We start from the raw sequence: 17,883 nt of genomic DNA, 5'->3' as shown, positions 1-17,883 counted from the left end.
TGATTTTCTGAAAATCTTACTTCCAGATGGTAATGAGTTTAAAAAAAAAAACTAGCCCAGCCTGGCCCTAGATTACATATTCAAGAGGGGAAATACTTTTAAGGCATATCTAAAAAATCTAAAGAACTCTTTGTACAGTTTAAAAAGCACAAGTTCAGCAGATCACTAAAATGTATGTTATTCGAGTCAGAAGCCTGGACCTGTGATGCATTTTTCTGAAACTGTGGTCACAGCCACTGCAGCTCAAGCATTTCAAAGCTTAAGTCAAATGAGTAGAGAAAAACATACGGTTGAGTAACTCTTTAAAGCTGCTCGTGAAGTACCCAAGAACCCAGAAAAGAATTCCTAGTAGTCCTCTGTTTGAATATGTAAATGAGGTGTGTGTGTTTGTTTATATATTGCATAACACAGCAATTAAGGTTTCTGAACACACACTGTTCCTCTAGGCCTCCTGTTTCCATCTATCCTCAACCTGCCGGGAAAAAAAGCCCTTCATACCTAAACAGTGCCAAGGAACAACATTAAAGCACCACAGTGGAGCATACACTGAAGCCTCCCAGTAAATAGTTTAAGCTTTTTTTGTAATGAGCATCTTTAAAATTATTTTACTGACCAAATCAAGTGCAAACTATGGTGCAAAATATTTAAAATATCAATGAATACTTAATAAATATTAATATGCGTTAAATATTAGGGCATTATACCAAGGAATTAATATATAGGATTAATTATCCGCTCCTCTTTCTTACAGTTACTAGTGACAGCTGAACAAACTATGAAAAATACATTTATTACAATATTTCTTCATCTTTGCTAGCGCTAATTAATGTTATTTAAGTTGTTAATACACTAATAAATGTAAAACCATGATTAATAAATGCTGTAGAAGATGTTTCTTAGTTCATGTTAGTAAATACATTAACTAATGGACTATTATTTTAAAGAGTTATCCAAATACTGTATGCAATTAATTCATTATGCAAATTTGGCTTATGCATAATAGAAGCATTACAAAGTGTCCACTATTATTAAAGTCAATCAAAATAATCAGAAACAAATAAATCTTTAATTTATTAATTTTATTTGTATAAAAGCAGGAATGCACGCACAGGCATGCAGGTTTAAATGTTGCAATACAGGTGAATTTATTTCTGCTAATTGTGGTTTAAACTCGAAAGGTTGCTTGAAATGCACATTTTAGGGTTCTTGATAAGTAGGAGGAGTGTCTTCTGCTTTCATCCTGAGAGCCTCGGCGTAAGAAGGCAGCTTCACCTGTTAGAGAAAAACAACAACCACAAAACATGTCCATAACAGCAGACAAATGAATAAACAAACAAACAAACGTGTGAGTGATTGAATGAATGAATTAATAAATGAATGATTAAACAAATGAGTAAATAAATAAATGACTGAGTAAATGAATGAATAAACCACTAAATAAATAAGTGAGTGAATGAATGAATGAATTAATAAATGATTAAATTAGTGAATGAATTTATTAATGAATGAGTGATTGAATGAATGAATTAATAACTGAATAAATTAGTGAATGAATGAATGAGTGATTGAATGAATGAATTATTAACTTAATAAATTAGAGAATGAATGAATTAATGAATAAGTGATTGAATGAATGAATTAATAACTGAATAAATTAGTGAATGAATTAATTAATGAATGAGTGATTGAATGAATTAATTAATAACTGAATAAATTAGTGAATTAATTAATGAATGAATGAGTGATTGAATGAATGAATTAATAACTGAATAAATTAGTGAATGAAATAATTAATGAATGAGTGATTAAATGAATTAATTAATAACTGAATAAATTAGTGAATGAATTAATTAATGAATGAGTGATTGAATGAATCCATTAATAACAATAAATTAGTGGATGAATTAATTAATGAAGGAGTGATTGAATGAATTAATAAATGAATTAATTAATAAATAAACAATTGAGTAAGTGAATGAATGAATAAAGAAATAATAAACAAATGAGTAAATGAATAAAAAAGTGACTTAGTGAATGAATGGATAAACAAATAAGTGAGTGATTGAACAAATGAATGAATAAACAAATAAAAGAGTGAATTAATTAATAAATGAGCAAATTAGTTAATGAAAGAGTGATTGAATTAATTAATAATGAAGTAATGAATAAATTAACAAATGAGTGAGGGAATAAATCAATGAAGAAATAACAAACAAATGAGTAAATAAATAAGTGACTGAGTGAATGAATGAATAAACAAATAAATGAATAAGTGAGTGAATTAATAAATTAATTAATTAATACATTTGTGAGTTAATTCATTAATGAGTGAGTGATTGTATTAATTTAACTAATTAACTAACAAGTGAGTGAAAGAATCAGTAAATAAATAAATGAGTGAGTGAGTGAGTGAATAAATAAATAAAAGAATAAGTGATTGAAAGAATGAGTTAATAGATAAATAGTGTGTGAGAGAATGAAAAAACAAATAAATGAGTGAAAGATTGAATAAATGAACCGGTGAGTGATTGAATGATTAAATAAATGAACTGGTGAGTGAGTGTGTGATTGGTTGAATAAATTAATAAATAAATTAGTGAATGAATGAATAAACAAATAACAAAAACATTGAGTGAGTGAATTAATTAAATTAATAAAATGTGAGTGAATAAATAATAAATAAATGAATGGGTGAATGAATGAATAAATAAGTCAATGAGTGAATTAATTCATAAATAAATTAATAAATAAATGGGTGAGTGAATAAATTAATACATGAATAAATAAATAAATATATAAATGGGTGAACGAGTGAATTAATTCATAAATAAATGGGTGAGTGAATGAATAAATACATAAATAAATAAATGAATGGGTGAATGACTGACTTAATGCATAAATAAACAAATGGGCAAGTGAATGAATGAATACTTGAATGAATAAATAAATGGGTGAATAAATGAATTCATAAATAAATGAATAAATAAATGGGTAAGTGAATGAATGAATACATGAATGAATAAATAAATAAATAAATAAATAAATAGGTGAATGAGTGCATTAATTCATAAATAAATAAATAAATAAATACATACATGAATGAATAAATGGGTGAATAAGTGAATTATTTCATAAATAAATGGGTGACTGAATGAATTAATTAATACATGAATGAATAAATAAATGGGTGAATGAGTGACTTAATTCATAAATGAATGAATAAATAAATAAATGGGTGAATGAATGAATGAATGAATACAGGAATTAATAAATAAATGGATGATTAAGTGAATTCATATTTAAATAAATAAATAAATGGGTGAGTGAATGAATGAATACATGAATGAATAAACAAATAGGAGAATGAGTAAATTAATTCACAAATAAATGAGTAAATAAATAAATGGGTGAGTAAATGAATGAATACATGAATGAATAAATAAATAGGTGAATGAGTAAATTAATTCACAAATAAATGAATAAATAAATAAATGGGTGAGTAAATGAATGAATACATGAATGAATAAATAAATAGGTGAATGAGTAAATTAATTCACAAATAAATGAATAAATAAATAAATGGGTGAGTAAATGAATGAATACATGAATGAATAAATAAATAGGTGAATGAGTAAATTAATTCACAAATAAATGAATAAATAAATAAATGGGTGAGTAAATGAATGAATACATGAATGAATAAATAAATAGGTGAATGAGTAAATTAATTCACAAATGAGTAAATAAATGGGTGAGTGAATGAATGAATACATGAATGAATAAATAAATAGATAAATGAGTGAAGAACTAATTAATAAATTAAAAATAAATGTGTATGAGTGAATGAATAAACGAATAAATGAATGAATGAGTGAGTGAATGAATTAATTACATATATTACCGATACATCTTATTTAAATGTATATTTTACATAAATGCAAATGATATAAAACTTTGATAAAATCATTCCTTTTAAACTGATGCGGACACCAAACATCAGCGTACCATAGTAAATTTGGCTTTGATTGGGGACTTGGAGATGTATAATTTATCAAGGAAACAAAATGACACATTATACAAGAATATGAAAAGGCAGGCCTGTATCATGTGACAGTAAAGCAAACTCCAGTATAAATGCACTCACTGTCACAGTATTTCCAGTGTCAACATTGACGGCAGTGGTCCGTTCTGCCTTCAGCATGTAGAAATACCTCATTGACACTTGAAGGGCATACACCTACACAAGAAACAATAAGACCCCGTATGCATCAGATGATTATAAACATAAATGTACACACAGCTGAGCAGAAAGCTTCCAGCGGGCAGTTTCATTTCCCTCTAGTCTTTTCATTGGAGGACAGGACACGCGTTATGACTGCCTCTATACATATATATTGCTTTCATACCACAAATCCTCCTTATACACCCTCTCCTACAGCTAAAAAAAGTGACAGACTGTACAATTCAGACCAGCAGACAAAATAACACTCTCTGTGGGAATGAATGTGTGTGTGTGTGGTTTTTTGCATACTTTCTACAAGGTAAATACATTATATTATATAATTTATCAAAGATTAATATTTCGGTTTAGCAATGGTGCTAAAATTGATCAAAACTGACATTAGGAGATTTATAATATTACAAAAAAACCACCACTTTCTTTTCCAGTGGATGATGAGACTTTTTGTGAAGATTCTTTAATGTTTTTGAAAAGAGAGAGAACGAAAATATATAAAATCATATTATCTGTTTAAAATATTTCTAAATCAATATATGAACGATTTACCTTTTGCCAATTATCCAAATAAATTACATTTATTTACTTATTTACTTTATTAGGTACACCTTATTAGTACCGGGTTAGACCCCTTTTTGCCTTAAGAACTGCTTTAATCCTTTGTGGCATAGATTCAACAAGGCACTGGAAATATTCCTCAGAGATTTTGGTCCATATTGACATGATAGCATCACGCAGCTGCTGCAGATTTGTCGGCTGCACATCCATGATGTGAAAATATCCCCCACACCATTACACCACCACCAGCAGCCTGAACCGCTGATACAAGGCAGGATGGATCCATGGTTTCAGGGTGTTGATGGCAAATTCTGACCCTACCATCTGAATGGCACAGCAGGAATCGAGACTCATCAGACCAGGCAACCTTTTTCAATCTTCTATTGTCCAGTTTTTGTGAGCCTGTGCGAATTGTATCCTCAATTTCCTGTTCTTAGCTGACAGGAGTGGCACCCGGTGTGGTCTTCTGCTGCTGTAGCCCATCCGCCTCAAGGTTGGACGTGTTGTGTGTTCAGAGATGCTCTTCTGCAGACCTCGGTTGTAACAAGTGGTTATTTGAGTTACTGTTGCCTTTCTATCAGCTGGAACCAGTCTGGCCATTCTCCTCTGACCTCTGGCATCAACAAGGTATTTGCGCCCACAGAACTGCCGCTCACTGGATATTTTCTCTTTTTCAGACCATTCTCTGTAAACCCTAGAGATGGTTGTGCGTGAAAATCTCAGTAGATCAGCAGTTTCTGAAATACTCAGACCAGCCGGTCTGGCACCAACAACCATGCCACGTTCAAAGTGACTTAAATCCCCTTTGTTCTCCATTCTGATGCTCAGTTTGAACTGCTGCAGATCATCTTGACCATTTCTACATGTCTAAATGCATTGAGTTGCTGCCATGAGATTGGCTGATTAGAAATTTGTTGGACACGTGTACCTAATAAAGTGGCCGGTGAGTGTGTATTCAGATATTTTGAGACTTCTAATACAAAAATAGACTTAAAAAAACTTTTAAATACATATACGAAGCAAAAATAAAATTGGATGCTGCGCACTTGATTTTTTGACAGCAACAAATAAATTTTAAAATAATTTCCTGGCCTAAAGATGATATTTTAAGATTTATACCTTCAGCAGTACGTCCGTCATAAAGAGAATGCTGTACCACATGGTAAGCTGACCAATGAACTCCTCATCCAGCCTTGGCACTCCAATCTGAGACTTCTGTTAAACACAGACACAAAATACACATTAACTGAGTTCAATTAAGTTTACATTACACAAAATTCGACAACATGCTGAACTGCAGGGTGTTTCTGAACTGAGGAATTTCTAAAAGTGGACCAATCAAAATGGTTTAAATTAGTGGTCGTTCAAAATGCACCAAATGCACATTTGAATTAGTCACCACAGAAAATCGACCAATCAGAGGCATTTAAGTTACTCACCAATGAATGAACCAATCAGTGGCGTTTATATTAGTCAGCACTAAAAACGTACCATTTAGAGCTATTTCAGATAAGTTGCCAATGAATATTAACCAATCAGAGGCGTTTAGTTTGGTCACCACTGAATATGAACCAATCAGAGGCATTTAGATTAATCACCACTGAAAATGAACCAATCAGAGGCATTCAGATTAATCACCACTGAAAATGAACCAATCAGAGGCGCTCAGATTAGTCAGCTCTGAAAATGAACCAATCAGAGGCACTCAGATTAGTCACCACTAAAAATGAACCAGTCAGAGGCACTCAGATGAGTTACCACTTAAAATGAACCAATCAGAGGCACTCAGATTAGTTACCACTGAAAATGAACCAATCAGAGGCGCTCAGATTAGTCAGCACTGAAAATGAACCAATCAGAGGCGCTCAGATTTGTCAGCACTGAAAATAAACCAGTCAGAGGCACTCAGATTAGTTACCACTGAAAATGAACCAATCAGAGGCTCTCAGATTAGAACGACCACTAAAATGAACCAATCAGAGGCACTCAGATTAGTCCGCACTGAAGAAGAAAGCCTTTAAAATAAAGTGTGTATGTCTCACCGCAGCCTGCAGCAAGTCTCTGTAGTTGGGAGTCCCTGGCAGACTCCAGACCCCGTCAAAGAGAGATAGAAAACTCATGCCCAGCTCTACAAACATCATCAGCAGGAATGGCAGCACAAACATCGGGCCCTGAAACACACACACACATGAGAATCAATCACACATTGAATAATTGAATCATTTGTTGAATAATAATAGAAAAAAGGTAAGAAAATGAAAGATAAAAATGATTTATTGATTATTATAGAGTGATCAGCTCTGAAATGTGTCATTTGGAGAGACTTCTCGCTTCCCGTGTTCCTCCACCTTCATAAATATTGAGACAAGCTCTCCTTCTGGAAGCTGGGTAAATATTGGTGTCGGCTTCAGAAGTGCACACTTGTACACACTGAAGCACTGCTTATGCACACACACTCACACACACATACACACAAAATAAAACTAAAACAGAATCGGCTTATTCAGCACACAGAGAGTACAAATTTAGTATGTATATTTGACTTCAGTCGCACAGGTTTATTATTGTTCTTATAAACAGCTCAATGAGGAGGAGTTATTTGCTGTACTGAAAATGGTGTGTGTTCAAACAACACAGCAATCTTGGTACAAAAAGACATTATTATCAATGTTCCAGGGTAAAGGAAATATGTTTGCTGTAATGTACACACTCATTCATTGAATTTCCTTCAGCTTAGTCTCTATTTCAGAGGTTGCCACAGCAGAATGAACCACCAACTATTCCGGCATATGTTTTACTCAGTGGATGCCCTTCCAGATGCAACCCATTACTGGGAAACACATTCACACACACACATACACTACGGCCAATTTAGTTTATTCAATTCACCTATAGTGCATGTGTTTGGACTGTGGGGGAAACCGGAGCACCCGGAGGAAACCCACACCAACAGTGATTTTTACATAAAAGTCCCCCTTTAATGTGTTTATTAATGTATGACTGTGTTCATAAACCACGTTTGCATGTATTTATGTTTGACTTGAAGTAAACGGTACCTTGCGCTTAGAGAAAAAGGCCAGCAAAGCAGCAATGGACATGGAAATCAGCATCAGAATATTAGTGCTGATGTCAACTGGAAAAAAAACAGATAAAAAGACATCGACAATTTATAATAACTTCTATATTGATTCATTAATAAGTTGTTATTATTATACATGTCAAAGAAATATATAACAACAACAAATGTGTTATATAAAAACAAATGTGTGGCACAATGAAATCAACTTTACGTGTCAAAAGTACAACCCCAAATCAGAAAAGGTTGGGGCAGTATGGAAAACGCAAATAAAAATAGAAAGTGATTTCTAAATTTACTTGCATTTCATTGCAGACAATACAACAAACATTATTTAATGTGTTCCTTTGATTTTTATTTTTTAAATTAACACAATTTTGTTTCCTGCAACACATTTAAAAAAAGTTGGGACAGTAAAGCGTTTACCACTTTGTAATGTTGCCATTCCTTTTCACAACACTTAAAAGACGCCTAGGGACTAAAGACACCAAGTGATGAAGTGTTTCAGGTGTATTTTTCCTGTAAACAAGGCTTAAGATGGACAACAGTACGGAGTCTTAATTGTCGCATTCAAAATACGCCACACATTCTCTTCTGGTGACAGGTCAGGACTGCAGACAGGCCAGTCAAGTACCTGTATGCTCTTCCTCTGCAGCAGGACTTTGTAATGTGTGCAGAATGTGGTTTTGCATTGGCTTGTTGAAATATGCATGGGTGTCCCTGGAAAAGAAGGCAGCATAATGTGCTCCAAAATCTCTATCTAATTTTGAGTATTAACGGTGCCATAACAGAAGCGCAAGTTACCTTTGCCAAGGGCACTGACACAACCCCATACCACGACAGACCCTGGCTTTTAGACTTGTTGCTGGTAACAGTCTGCATTATCCTTTTCTTATTTGGTCAGTACACGTTTCGTGGACTGACTAAACACGTTTAGTGCGTCAAGATTGATTCCTGGCTCGAGGTTCTTTGCTGGCCTTTCCCCTCTCTCTGCTCCCAATACTTTCCTATCTGTAACCTCCACTGTCCTATCCTAATAAAAAGGTAAAAAACCCCTAAAAACATAATAAAAAAACTGGCATTTTTGGATGCAGCTACGTATTGTGGTACTTGCCGCAGTAGTCCTGAGCCCATGTGGTGATATCCCTAATAGATGAATGATGATTCTTGATGCAGTGCCGCCTGAGGGATTAGAGATCACGGTTGTTCAGCTTAGGCTTGCACCATTGTCCTTCACGCACTGTAATTTCTCCAGATTCCTTGAAACTTTTAATGATGTTATGCACTGTTGAAGGTGAAATATCCAAATGTCTTCCTATCTTTCTTTAGGGAACATTGTTTTTAAACATTTCAATAACTTTCTCACATAATAGTTAGCAAACTGGCGATCCTCAGATCATCTTTGTTCCTAAAGGACTAGACCTCTCTTTGCTGCTTTTGTACCAAATCATAATTACAATCACCTGTTGGCATCACCTGTTTCAAATCACATCATTATTTAACCAATTTACCTGATTACTGATTACTTATTCCTCCTATCCCAACTTGTTTTGGAATGTGTTGCAGGTCTAAATGACAGGAAAGGATGTTTATCTACAAATGAAATGGAGTTGACCAGACAAAATATGAAATATGAAAAAAATATGAAATATGTTGTGTTCATATTGTCTGCAATGAAATACAAGTCAAAGTATATTTAAAATCAATACTTTCTTTTTTTTATTTGTTTTCTATACTGTGCCAACTTTTTCTGATTTAGGGTTGTACGTTTCTACAGTTATATTTCTAGGTACTTCTAAAATCAAAAGTTTGTGTCAGAAAAACATGAAATATTACCATTTAGTTTTTTTCTCAAATTACATGTTCTTTCCACACATACAGTTGAAGTCAGAATTATTAGGTCCCCTTTGAATTTTTTTTTTTTTAAATATTTCCCAAATTATCTTTAACAGAGCAAAGAACTTTTCACAGCATGTCTGATAATATTTTTCTATATTTGTTTTATTTCAGCTAGAATAAAAGCAGTTTTTATTTTTTAAAACACCATTTTAAGGTCAAAATTATTAGCCCCTTTAAGCAATATATTTTCAATAGTCTACAGAACAAACCATCATTATACAATAACTTGCCTATTTACCCTAACCTTCCTAGTTAACCTAATTAACCTAGTTAAGCCTTTAAATGTCACTTTAAGCTGTATAGAAGTGTCTTGAAAAATATCTAATCAAATATTATTTACTGTCATCATGACAAAGATAAAATTAATCATCAGTTATTAGAAATGAGTTATTAAAACCATTATGATTAGAAATGTGTTGAAAAAATCTCCTCTCTGTTAAACAAAAATTGGGGAAAAATAAACAGGGGGGCTAAAAATTCAGGAGGGCTAATAATTCTGACATCAACTGTATATATATATATATATATATATATATATATATATATATATATATATATATATATATATATATATATATATATATATACACATACATACAACAGTTCTGTCTGGTTCTCAAATCTGATTGGCTGATAGCTGTGAGTAATTAAAGTATTATCAGTACTTATACAGCCTCTTCCCCCTTGTGTATTACTCTGCCCACACAAGTGGCAAGTTTACAGTTTACAGTATACAGTTTGACAAATATTGCAGCTGTTAATGTACTTTTGAGGCTTTAGTTGTAGGATAGTTGTTTAGGATATAGTTGTTTAGATGCAACTATGCAGTTTATTTATATGTATAGTGCCTATTTTAAAATATTAAAAACTTCTGAGCAAAGACAGTTGATGATCTGCCACAAGATGGTGATAGAGACTGCATAATAAGCCCTTATAGAGGAGAAAAAACACATTTTTCAGCGTACATACAGAACTGGTAAGTGACATTTTAAGTTGATCTCTCTCTTTAGTTTTTCTCTTTAGTTGTTTTGTCATCACTTTAGACATTTTGCTAGAAAATCATTAGCTCTAAAGTGCCTGTTTTGACATCAGCTGCAGATGTGAATATATGGAGGAAGAAAGTAGTTCCTCATGCAAAAGGCTTTTAGACTCTCTGTGTGTGATTTTCTTTATTTATATACACAATCATGCTATTGAATTGTTGTATAAACGCAATATCACACTCGTAGCAGTGCGATGTGGCTGTATATAATCACTGGTGGGACGCTAAAGCACTCGGCCTGTGGCCTTGAGCCAACACACACCTTCCACCAGTGTAGATGTACAGCCATATCGCACTGCTACTCGTGTGATATTGCTCATTTAATATATTTATTTATTTATTTATTATTTTTGCATTTTTGGGAGTGAATTTTATGTAATAAAATGTTCCTGAATTAGTTTTTTTAACACATTTACATTACATTCACATACTGCATTTTTACACCCATTAATGCAAGTTAGTGGTTTCGAAATTGGAAAAGTGTCATGTTTTTAAGTGTTGGAAAGAAGAGTGTGAACTGAACTCACAGATACGCTGACTTCTTGGAGCCATGTACTCACTGTAGGGCACAGGAAAAGCCTCTTTCCCCCTGCAGACTGACAGGACGATGCCCACCAGCTTCAGCGTGTTCACAATCTAGAGAGAGACACATAGATTTACACAAACAGAGAGACATGGGCAAACAGACACGCACAAGCACACAGACAGACAAACACACAAAGATACACATGCACACAGACAAACACACACACATACATACTCACAAACAGATATACACACAAACGGAGCGACACATGCACACAAGCAGAGTGAGTCACACACATCCACGAAGACAGAGAGACAGACACAGACACAAACAGACAAACACACACACATACAAACAGAGACAGACACAACAGATGCACACAGACAAACAAACACACATACGCACACATACACACAAACAGAGAGACACATTTTGACACACACAAGCAGACACAGACGGAAAACACACACAGACATAGAGACACAAACACAAACAGATAGACGCACACAGACAGTCAGACACACACACACACAGAGACACACATAAAGAGACACGCATGCACAGACAGACACACAGAAATACATATACACAAACACACACACACACACACACACACACACACACACACACACACACACACACACACACACACACAAATATGCATAGACACAGAGGTGCACACACACAGAGAAGTGAATGTAACAGCATTGATGAAGGTAAAGCGTGTCTCAGTGTGTGTGTGTGTGTGTGTGTGTGTGTGTGTGTGTGTGTGTGTGTACTCTGGCAGTGAGTGTGTTTGCCCTCTCTCTCCTCAGCCAACACCAACAGAAAGAGTTACACAAGAAGAGCGATTCATTCAGAAAAAGCTGTAAAAGTGTAAACGACACAACAGACACACAACCTCAGCTACAAATCCTGTGGAGGTTTGCTTGACGGAGGGTTTCCTGTAAACGCAGATATTCCTGAGCTGATGATTACACTTCTATATGCACTTCATAAACTGGAAACTAGAATACACACTCAAATGTTTTCTGTTCAGATCATAATGTAAAATAGTTTCTTAGTAGTCTTGCTACATTTGGTACTTCTTTCTAGCCAATCAGTTGCCTGCTAATTAAATGTTATTGTGTGATAAGGAGAGCTGATGCTGTGCAACAAACACGGTTAATCTACTAACACTCATAATGCAATCTGGACCTCCGATAGATAGATAGATAGATAGATAGATAGATAGATAGATAGATAGATAGATAGATAGATAGATAGATAGATAGATAGATAGATAGATAGATAGATAGATAGATAGATAGATAGATAGATAGATAAAGAGACAGAGAGACAGACACTGTAGATAGATAGATAGATAGATAGATAGATAGATAGATAGATAGATAGATAGATAGATAGATAGATAGATAGATAGATAGATAGATAGATAGATAGATAGATAGATAGATAGATAGATAGATAGATAGATAGATAGATAGATAGATAGATAGATAGATAGATAGATAAATAGATAGATAGATAGATAGATAGATAGATAGATAGATAGATAGATAGACAGACAGAGAGACAGACACTGTAGATAGATAGATAGATAGATAGATAGATAGATAGATAGATAGATAGATAGATAGATAGATAGATAGATAGATAGATAGATAGATAGATAGATAGATAGATAGATAGATAGATAGATAGATAGATAGATAGATAGATAGATAAAGAGACAGAGAGACAGACACTGTAGATAGATAGATAGATAGATAGATAGATAGATAGATAGATAGATAGATAGATAGATAGATAGATAGATAGATAGATAGATAGATAGATAGATAGATAGATAGATAGATAGATAGATAGATAGATAGATAGATAGATAGATAGATAGATAGATAGATAGACAGACAGAGAGACAGACACTGTAGATAGATAGATAGATAGATAGATAGATAGATAGATAGATAGATAGATAGATAGATAGATAGATAGATAGATAGATAGATAGATAGATAGATAGATAGATAGATAGATAGATAGATAGATAGATAGATAGATAGATAGATAGATAGATAGATAGATAGATAGATAGATAGATAGATAGATAGAGAGACAGACATTCAGACAGATACTGTAGACAGATAGACAGATAGATAGACAGACAGACAGACAGACAGACAGACAGACAGACAGACAGACAGACAGACAGACAGACAGATAGTATTTTTAAAAAGATAAAATAGATAAAATATATTTAAAAAGTATAAAAAAATAAATACATAAATGAATGCATTAATTAAAAATTTAATAAATATAATGAATTAATAAATAGATTAATTAAAATAAAAAAACAGGTTTTTAGTAAAGGGACATGAGAGTTTTTATTCATTTATTTCAGAATTTTGATTATTGACTAGAATTTTGTTCTTTTTTAGGAGGATATTGAGTTATAATTATATCTCTTTGTTTTTTGGAGTGGGTGGAACACCTTTACCTGATAAAAAAAAGTGTCAAAACTACAAAATAAAACTTTTCAAAAACTGTTTTCAAAGTTCTTTAGTTCTGTTTATAGCAATATTGGGTTACAAGGGAATGACATTAATACTGTAAAAATTCTCAAGTTATACATTCTCATAAATTTCATACAGTGATATATGTGAAATATCCCATTAATACTCCAATATCCATTTGCAGAAATAAAATATATTTTAACCCCACAGTGTTTTGGATGTGGTTAAAGTATAATCAGAAATTTGAAAGAATTAGCACATTTTTAATTCGTAAACAAGGATAAATAACATAGTGGTAAAACATTGCCATTTTTTGTATATCATTCATATATATGTGTGTGTGTATATATATATACCATTCATTAAATTTATTTTCGGCTAAGTCTCTTTAATAATCCGCGGTCGCCACAGCGGAACGAACCGCCAACTTATCCAGCATGTTTTTACGTAGCGGATGCCCTTCCAGCCGCAACCCATCTCTAGGAAACATCCACACACACACTCATTCACTATGGACAATTTAGCCTACCCAATTCACCTGGAGTACGCATGTCTTTGGATTGTGGGGAAAACCGTAGCACCCGGAGGAAACCCACACGAACACAGGGAGAACATGCAAACTCCACACAGAAACACAGAAAAGTTGTCATTTTTAATGATGTTTTAATTTAGTTTTGTTTGAGGAAAAAATGCTAGATTTTCCTGTTTTAAACAATATTGGGTTACAAGGAACTATTAAACTCTATTGGTTCCAGTGGGCTTAATACTGCTATTTCTCAAATTATATATTCTAATAAATTTCATACAATGATATAAGTGAAATTTCCCATCAAAACACATATTTCACTGCACAGTTTGGGTGTTGTTAAAGTTCAGGGTTTCTGCAGGTTTCACCAGGTAAACTTTAAGACTTTTTAAGACCATTATGAGTGATATTTTAGACTTATACCGGGTTAAATGCTATAAGGACTTTTTTTTCTCCAAAAATCACAGTTGGAAAAGATTTTCACTTGCCCTATCAAATAAATGATTCTAATTTATTAATAATAATAATAATTTAATAATAAAAACATAGGTCAGGTCAGACTCCTCAGCAGTAAATAAATGGAGAACTTTTAATCAAATGTTACTGCAAGTAATTAAATGCTATTTTTAATTTAAAAAGTTTTATTGAGATTGATTGTATGGGTGTTAATAGCCAGATTGGGTAGCTGTACATGAACAAAAAGAAAATTAAGACTGGTTAAAAAAAGATTTAAGACCTACAATACAATATTTCAGTAGATGTAAGACTTTTAAGGCCTAAAATGTAGCTTTTGAGATTTAAGAGATTTTAAGACTTTTTTAAGACCCGGCTGACACACTGAAGTATAACTAGACATTTGAAATTATTTATACATTTTAATTCATAAAGAACAGAATATTAAAACATTACCACTGTCATTTATTTTAACATTTAACTAAATTAAACCTAATTTAATTTAACCTAATGAAAAGTTGCTGATCAGAATCAACATAATTTTACCATCCCCATATGTTTGTTAACCCATTATGTTATTACAGTATGTATTATTATTATACAGTATATACATATTCAAACTACATTTCCTCTAGAGCAAAACGTAAAAACATTACACACATTTTAAACACCTCATGAATTAGAATCTTTACTAAAAACAAAATGTTTGTTCAGTAAATGATCATAACTTCAAAATGGCAGCAGCTTCCTCTATCTGTACTTCTCCTTTAACTCTGTTCATTGAATAAACAAGGAACAAAACCACCGTATACTGTCAAATTAAATCTACCTCATCGTTCATTACAATCTAAAGCTCCTGCAAACAGCCACAATTAGACACACAGCATGAAAAATCAGTAGATTCATGTAACGTAACTATTTAGGAGCACATTATTCAGTGTGTGTGTGTGCGTGTGTGTGTGTGTGTGTGTGTTGTGTATGAAGTTTTTACCAGATAATAAAAGGCGAATACGAGGGTCGCTGTGCTGACATGACAGCAGAGTGTACGTCCTCCAGACATCTTTTCTCTTCGACTTTTTTTTTCCACGATGAGACAAACAAGCTGCAAGAGTCACATATAGGCTCAGAAAAAAAAATGCAGGCTGTTAACCATGCAAGTTCCTGTCTTGTGGACGCAGCTTCCTGTACGTTTCTGAGAAGCTGATGATTATGTGATTATATCTCACAGGACAATTTTAGAGATTTTCATCAGCGCTTCCTATTAGACGTTAAATTCTGAGAAGAGATCCCATCATATCTTGATGCGTAATTAGTAACGTAATTTAAAAACAACACGATTAAACACTGATGACTGATATACAGCTGTGGAAAAATATATGTAATTGAAAAGTTATGGGTAGCATTGTGGCTCAATGGTTAGCACTGTCACCTCACAGCAAGAAGGTTGCTGGTTCGAGTCCCAGCTGGGTCAGTTGGCATTTCTGTGTGGAGTTTGCATGTTCTCCCCGCGTTGTCGTGGGTTTCCTCCGGGTGCTCCGGTTTCCCCCAAAGAAGGAAGAAAAATGAATGAAAAGTCATGACTAAAATTACTTTTTGTTGAATTAATTGATTTGAATAAGTTAATCAGGTTTCAAATGAATACATTTCCTTTAATTAAGTTCATTTGCAACCATTTTACAGCATATGAAAAAATTAAAGACCAAATGTCCCCACAAGTATAGCAATACCAGTAAGTTTTGACCTTGTGGTGACAATTATGTTGGTCTCCATGAGGAAAACGACTCATGAATTATATTAAGTATTATAAAAATAGAAAGAAATAATATATAGGGGAGAGCGGGGACAAAAGTAAAAAAAAAACTTATAAAAAAAACAATTTTTTAATAGATAATAACTTATTTATTTTAATCTTTTAAACTATTTTTTAAAAGATGATGGTTTTAGCATGCAGGAATATATTTTTGCTGTGATTAACAACTCATAAGTGTGGTCGATCAAAATTAGGTGTTATTTATCATCAATGTAGAACAACTCCAATATAACTTTAAACAAAAGTTGCACAGTTACTGTTGACCCCATCAGCAGGAATGAAAGTAACACCCAGCTGGGTCAGAAGTAACACAACAATATGTGCTAGATTTACTGGCTTAATCTTGTTTATTTTAAATATATCTGCCTATGACTTTGTCAATGTTCACTGCAAACATATTTTGTCTTTATTTTTGCCAAAAATATTCAACAGCATTTTCATTTTTAATTTCAGCTCAGTCAAATGTTTTAAAAGCAACCCAACAATACAACATGTTCATATTTTCTGCAATTATTGAATTTTTTTATTATTATTATTATTGGAAGTATGCATTCATTTTAAGAAACATCTCAATCCAAACTCTAACGTGGAAGTGAAAATTAAGGTTTGTCTATTAGCAGTGGGACATAAATAGCAGTGTTACTGTCATCCCCACAGGAACTCCAGCCATTTAAACCTGATTTACTTTTAAACTGGAAAAACTCAGAGATTACACTTAAGGATGTGTTATTACACTAAATAACCTGTAGATTGATCATTAGTGTGATGCATGAAAAGTGAAACACGACTTGTAACAAGGAAAAAAAGAACCGCTACAGTAATTTACTTCATGCACTTAAAAACTGACATTCAGACTACAGGACGCAGTCCCGAAATCAGCTGATATTTAGCAGCTCCATCAAGGGTTGCATGCTGAATGTGCTGTTATAGCCTGGAAATCAAATGTTGTCAGGATTCGAGAAAATCACTTTGTTACTTTTATCCCATGTTACTTTCGTTCCCGCTCTGCCTTAGTCTGTACAGTAGAAACATCATCAGGTCTTGATAAATAAATTTTTTAAGTTATAAAGATTTTAACACAGTTTTAAGTTGGCTGGATTTGTCATTTTTGCAAGTTCATTTGCAGCCATTTTTACAGTATATGAAAAAAATTTTATACTTTCCTTTTAAGCTTTTGATTCAATTTGTGATTCATAGTTTAATTCTGTAAACTACTGATGACTTTTCTTCCAAGTCTAAA

At 33.0% G+C, this 17,883-nt stretch overlaps 1 protein-coding gene across 2 annotated transcripts; it reads right to left on the bottom strand.

Annotated features, from left to right (window-relative positions):
• Positions 1–1,064: 1,064 nt before the first annotated feature.
• Positions 1,065–15,993, bottom strand: LOC130246835 (lysosomal-associated transmembrane protein 4A). Of its 2 annotated transcripts, none has more exons than XM_056479986.1 (7): positions 15,825–15,993; positions 11,340–11,448; positions 7,852–7,928; positions 6,838–6,966; positions 5,915–6,010; positions 4,145–4,237; positions 1,065–1,272 (listed from the first exon to the last, which is right to left on the bottom strand). In XM_056479986.1, exons 1-7 carry the CDS (start codon positions 15,891–15,893, stop codon positions 1,198–1,200), a joined length of 648 nt encoding a protein of 215 aa, XP_056335961.1. In that variant the 5' UTR covers positions 15,894–15,993; the 3' UTR covers positions 1,065–1,197. The 2 variants fall into 2 exon arrangements, with proteins under 2 accessions (XP_056335961.1, XP_056335962.1); XM_056479987.1 differs by having other exon boundaries at positions 11,373–11,448.
• Between the last annotated feature and the right edge of the window lie 1,890 nt (positions 15,994–17,883).

Source organism: Danio aesculapii, chromosome 19 (assembly GCF_903798145.1).
Source record: "Danio aesculapii chromosome 19, fDanAes4.1, whole genome shotgun sequence".
Classification (NCBI taxonomy): domain Eukaryota; kingdom Metazoa; phylum Chordata; class Actinopteri; order Cypriniformes; family Danionidae; genus Danio; species Danio aesculapii.
Note: the sequence above shows the minus strand (reverse complement) of the source record. Positions and strands in the feature narration are given on the sequence as shown.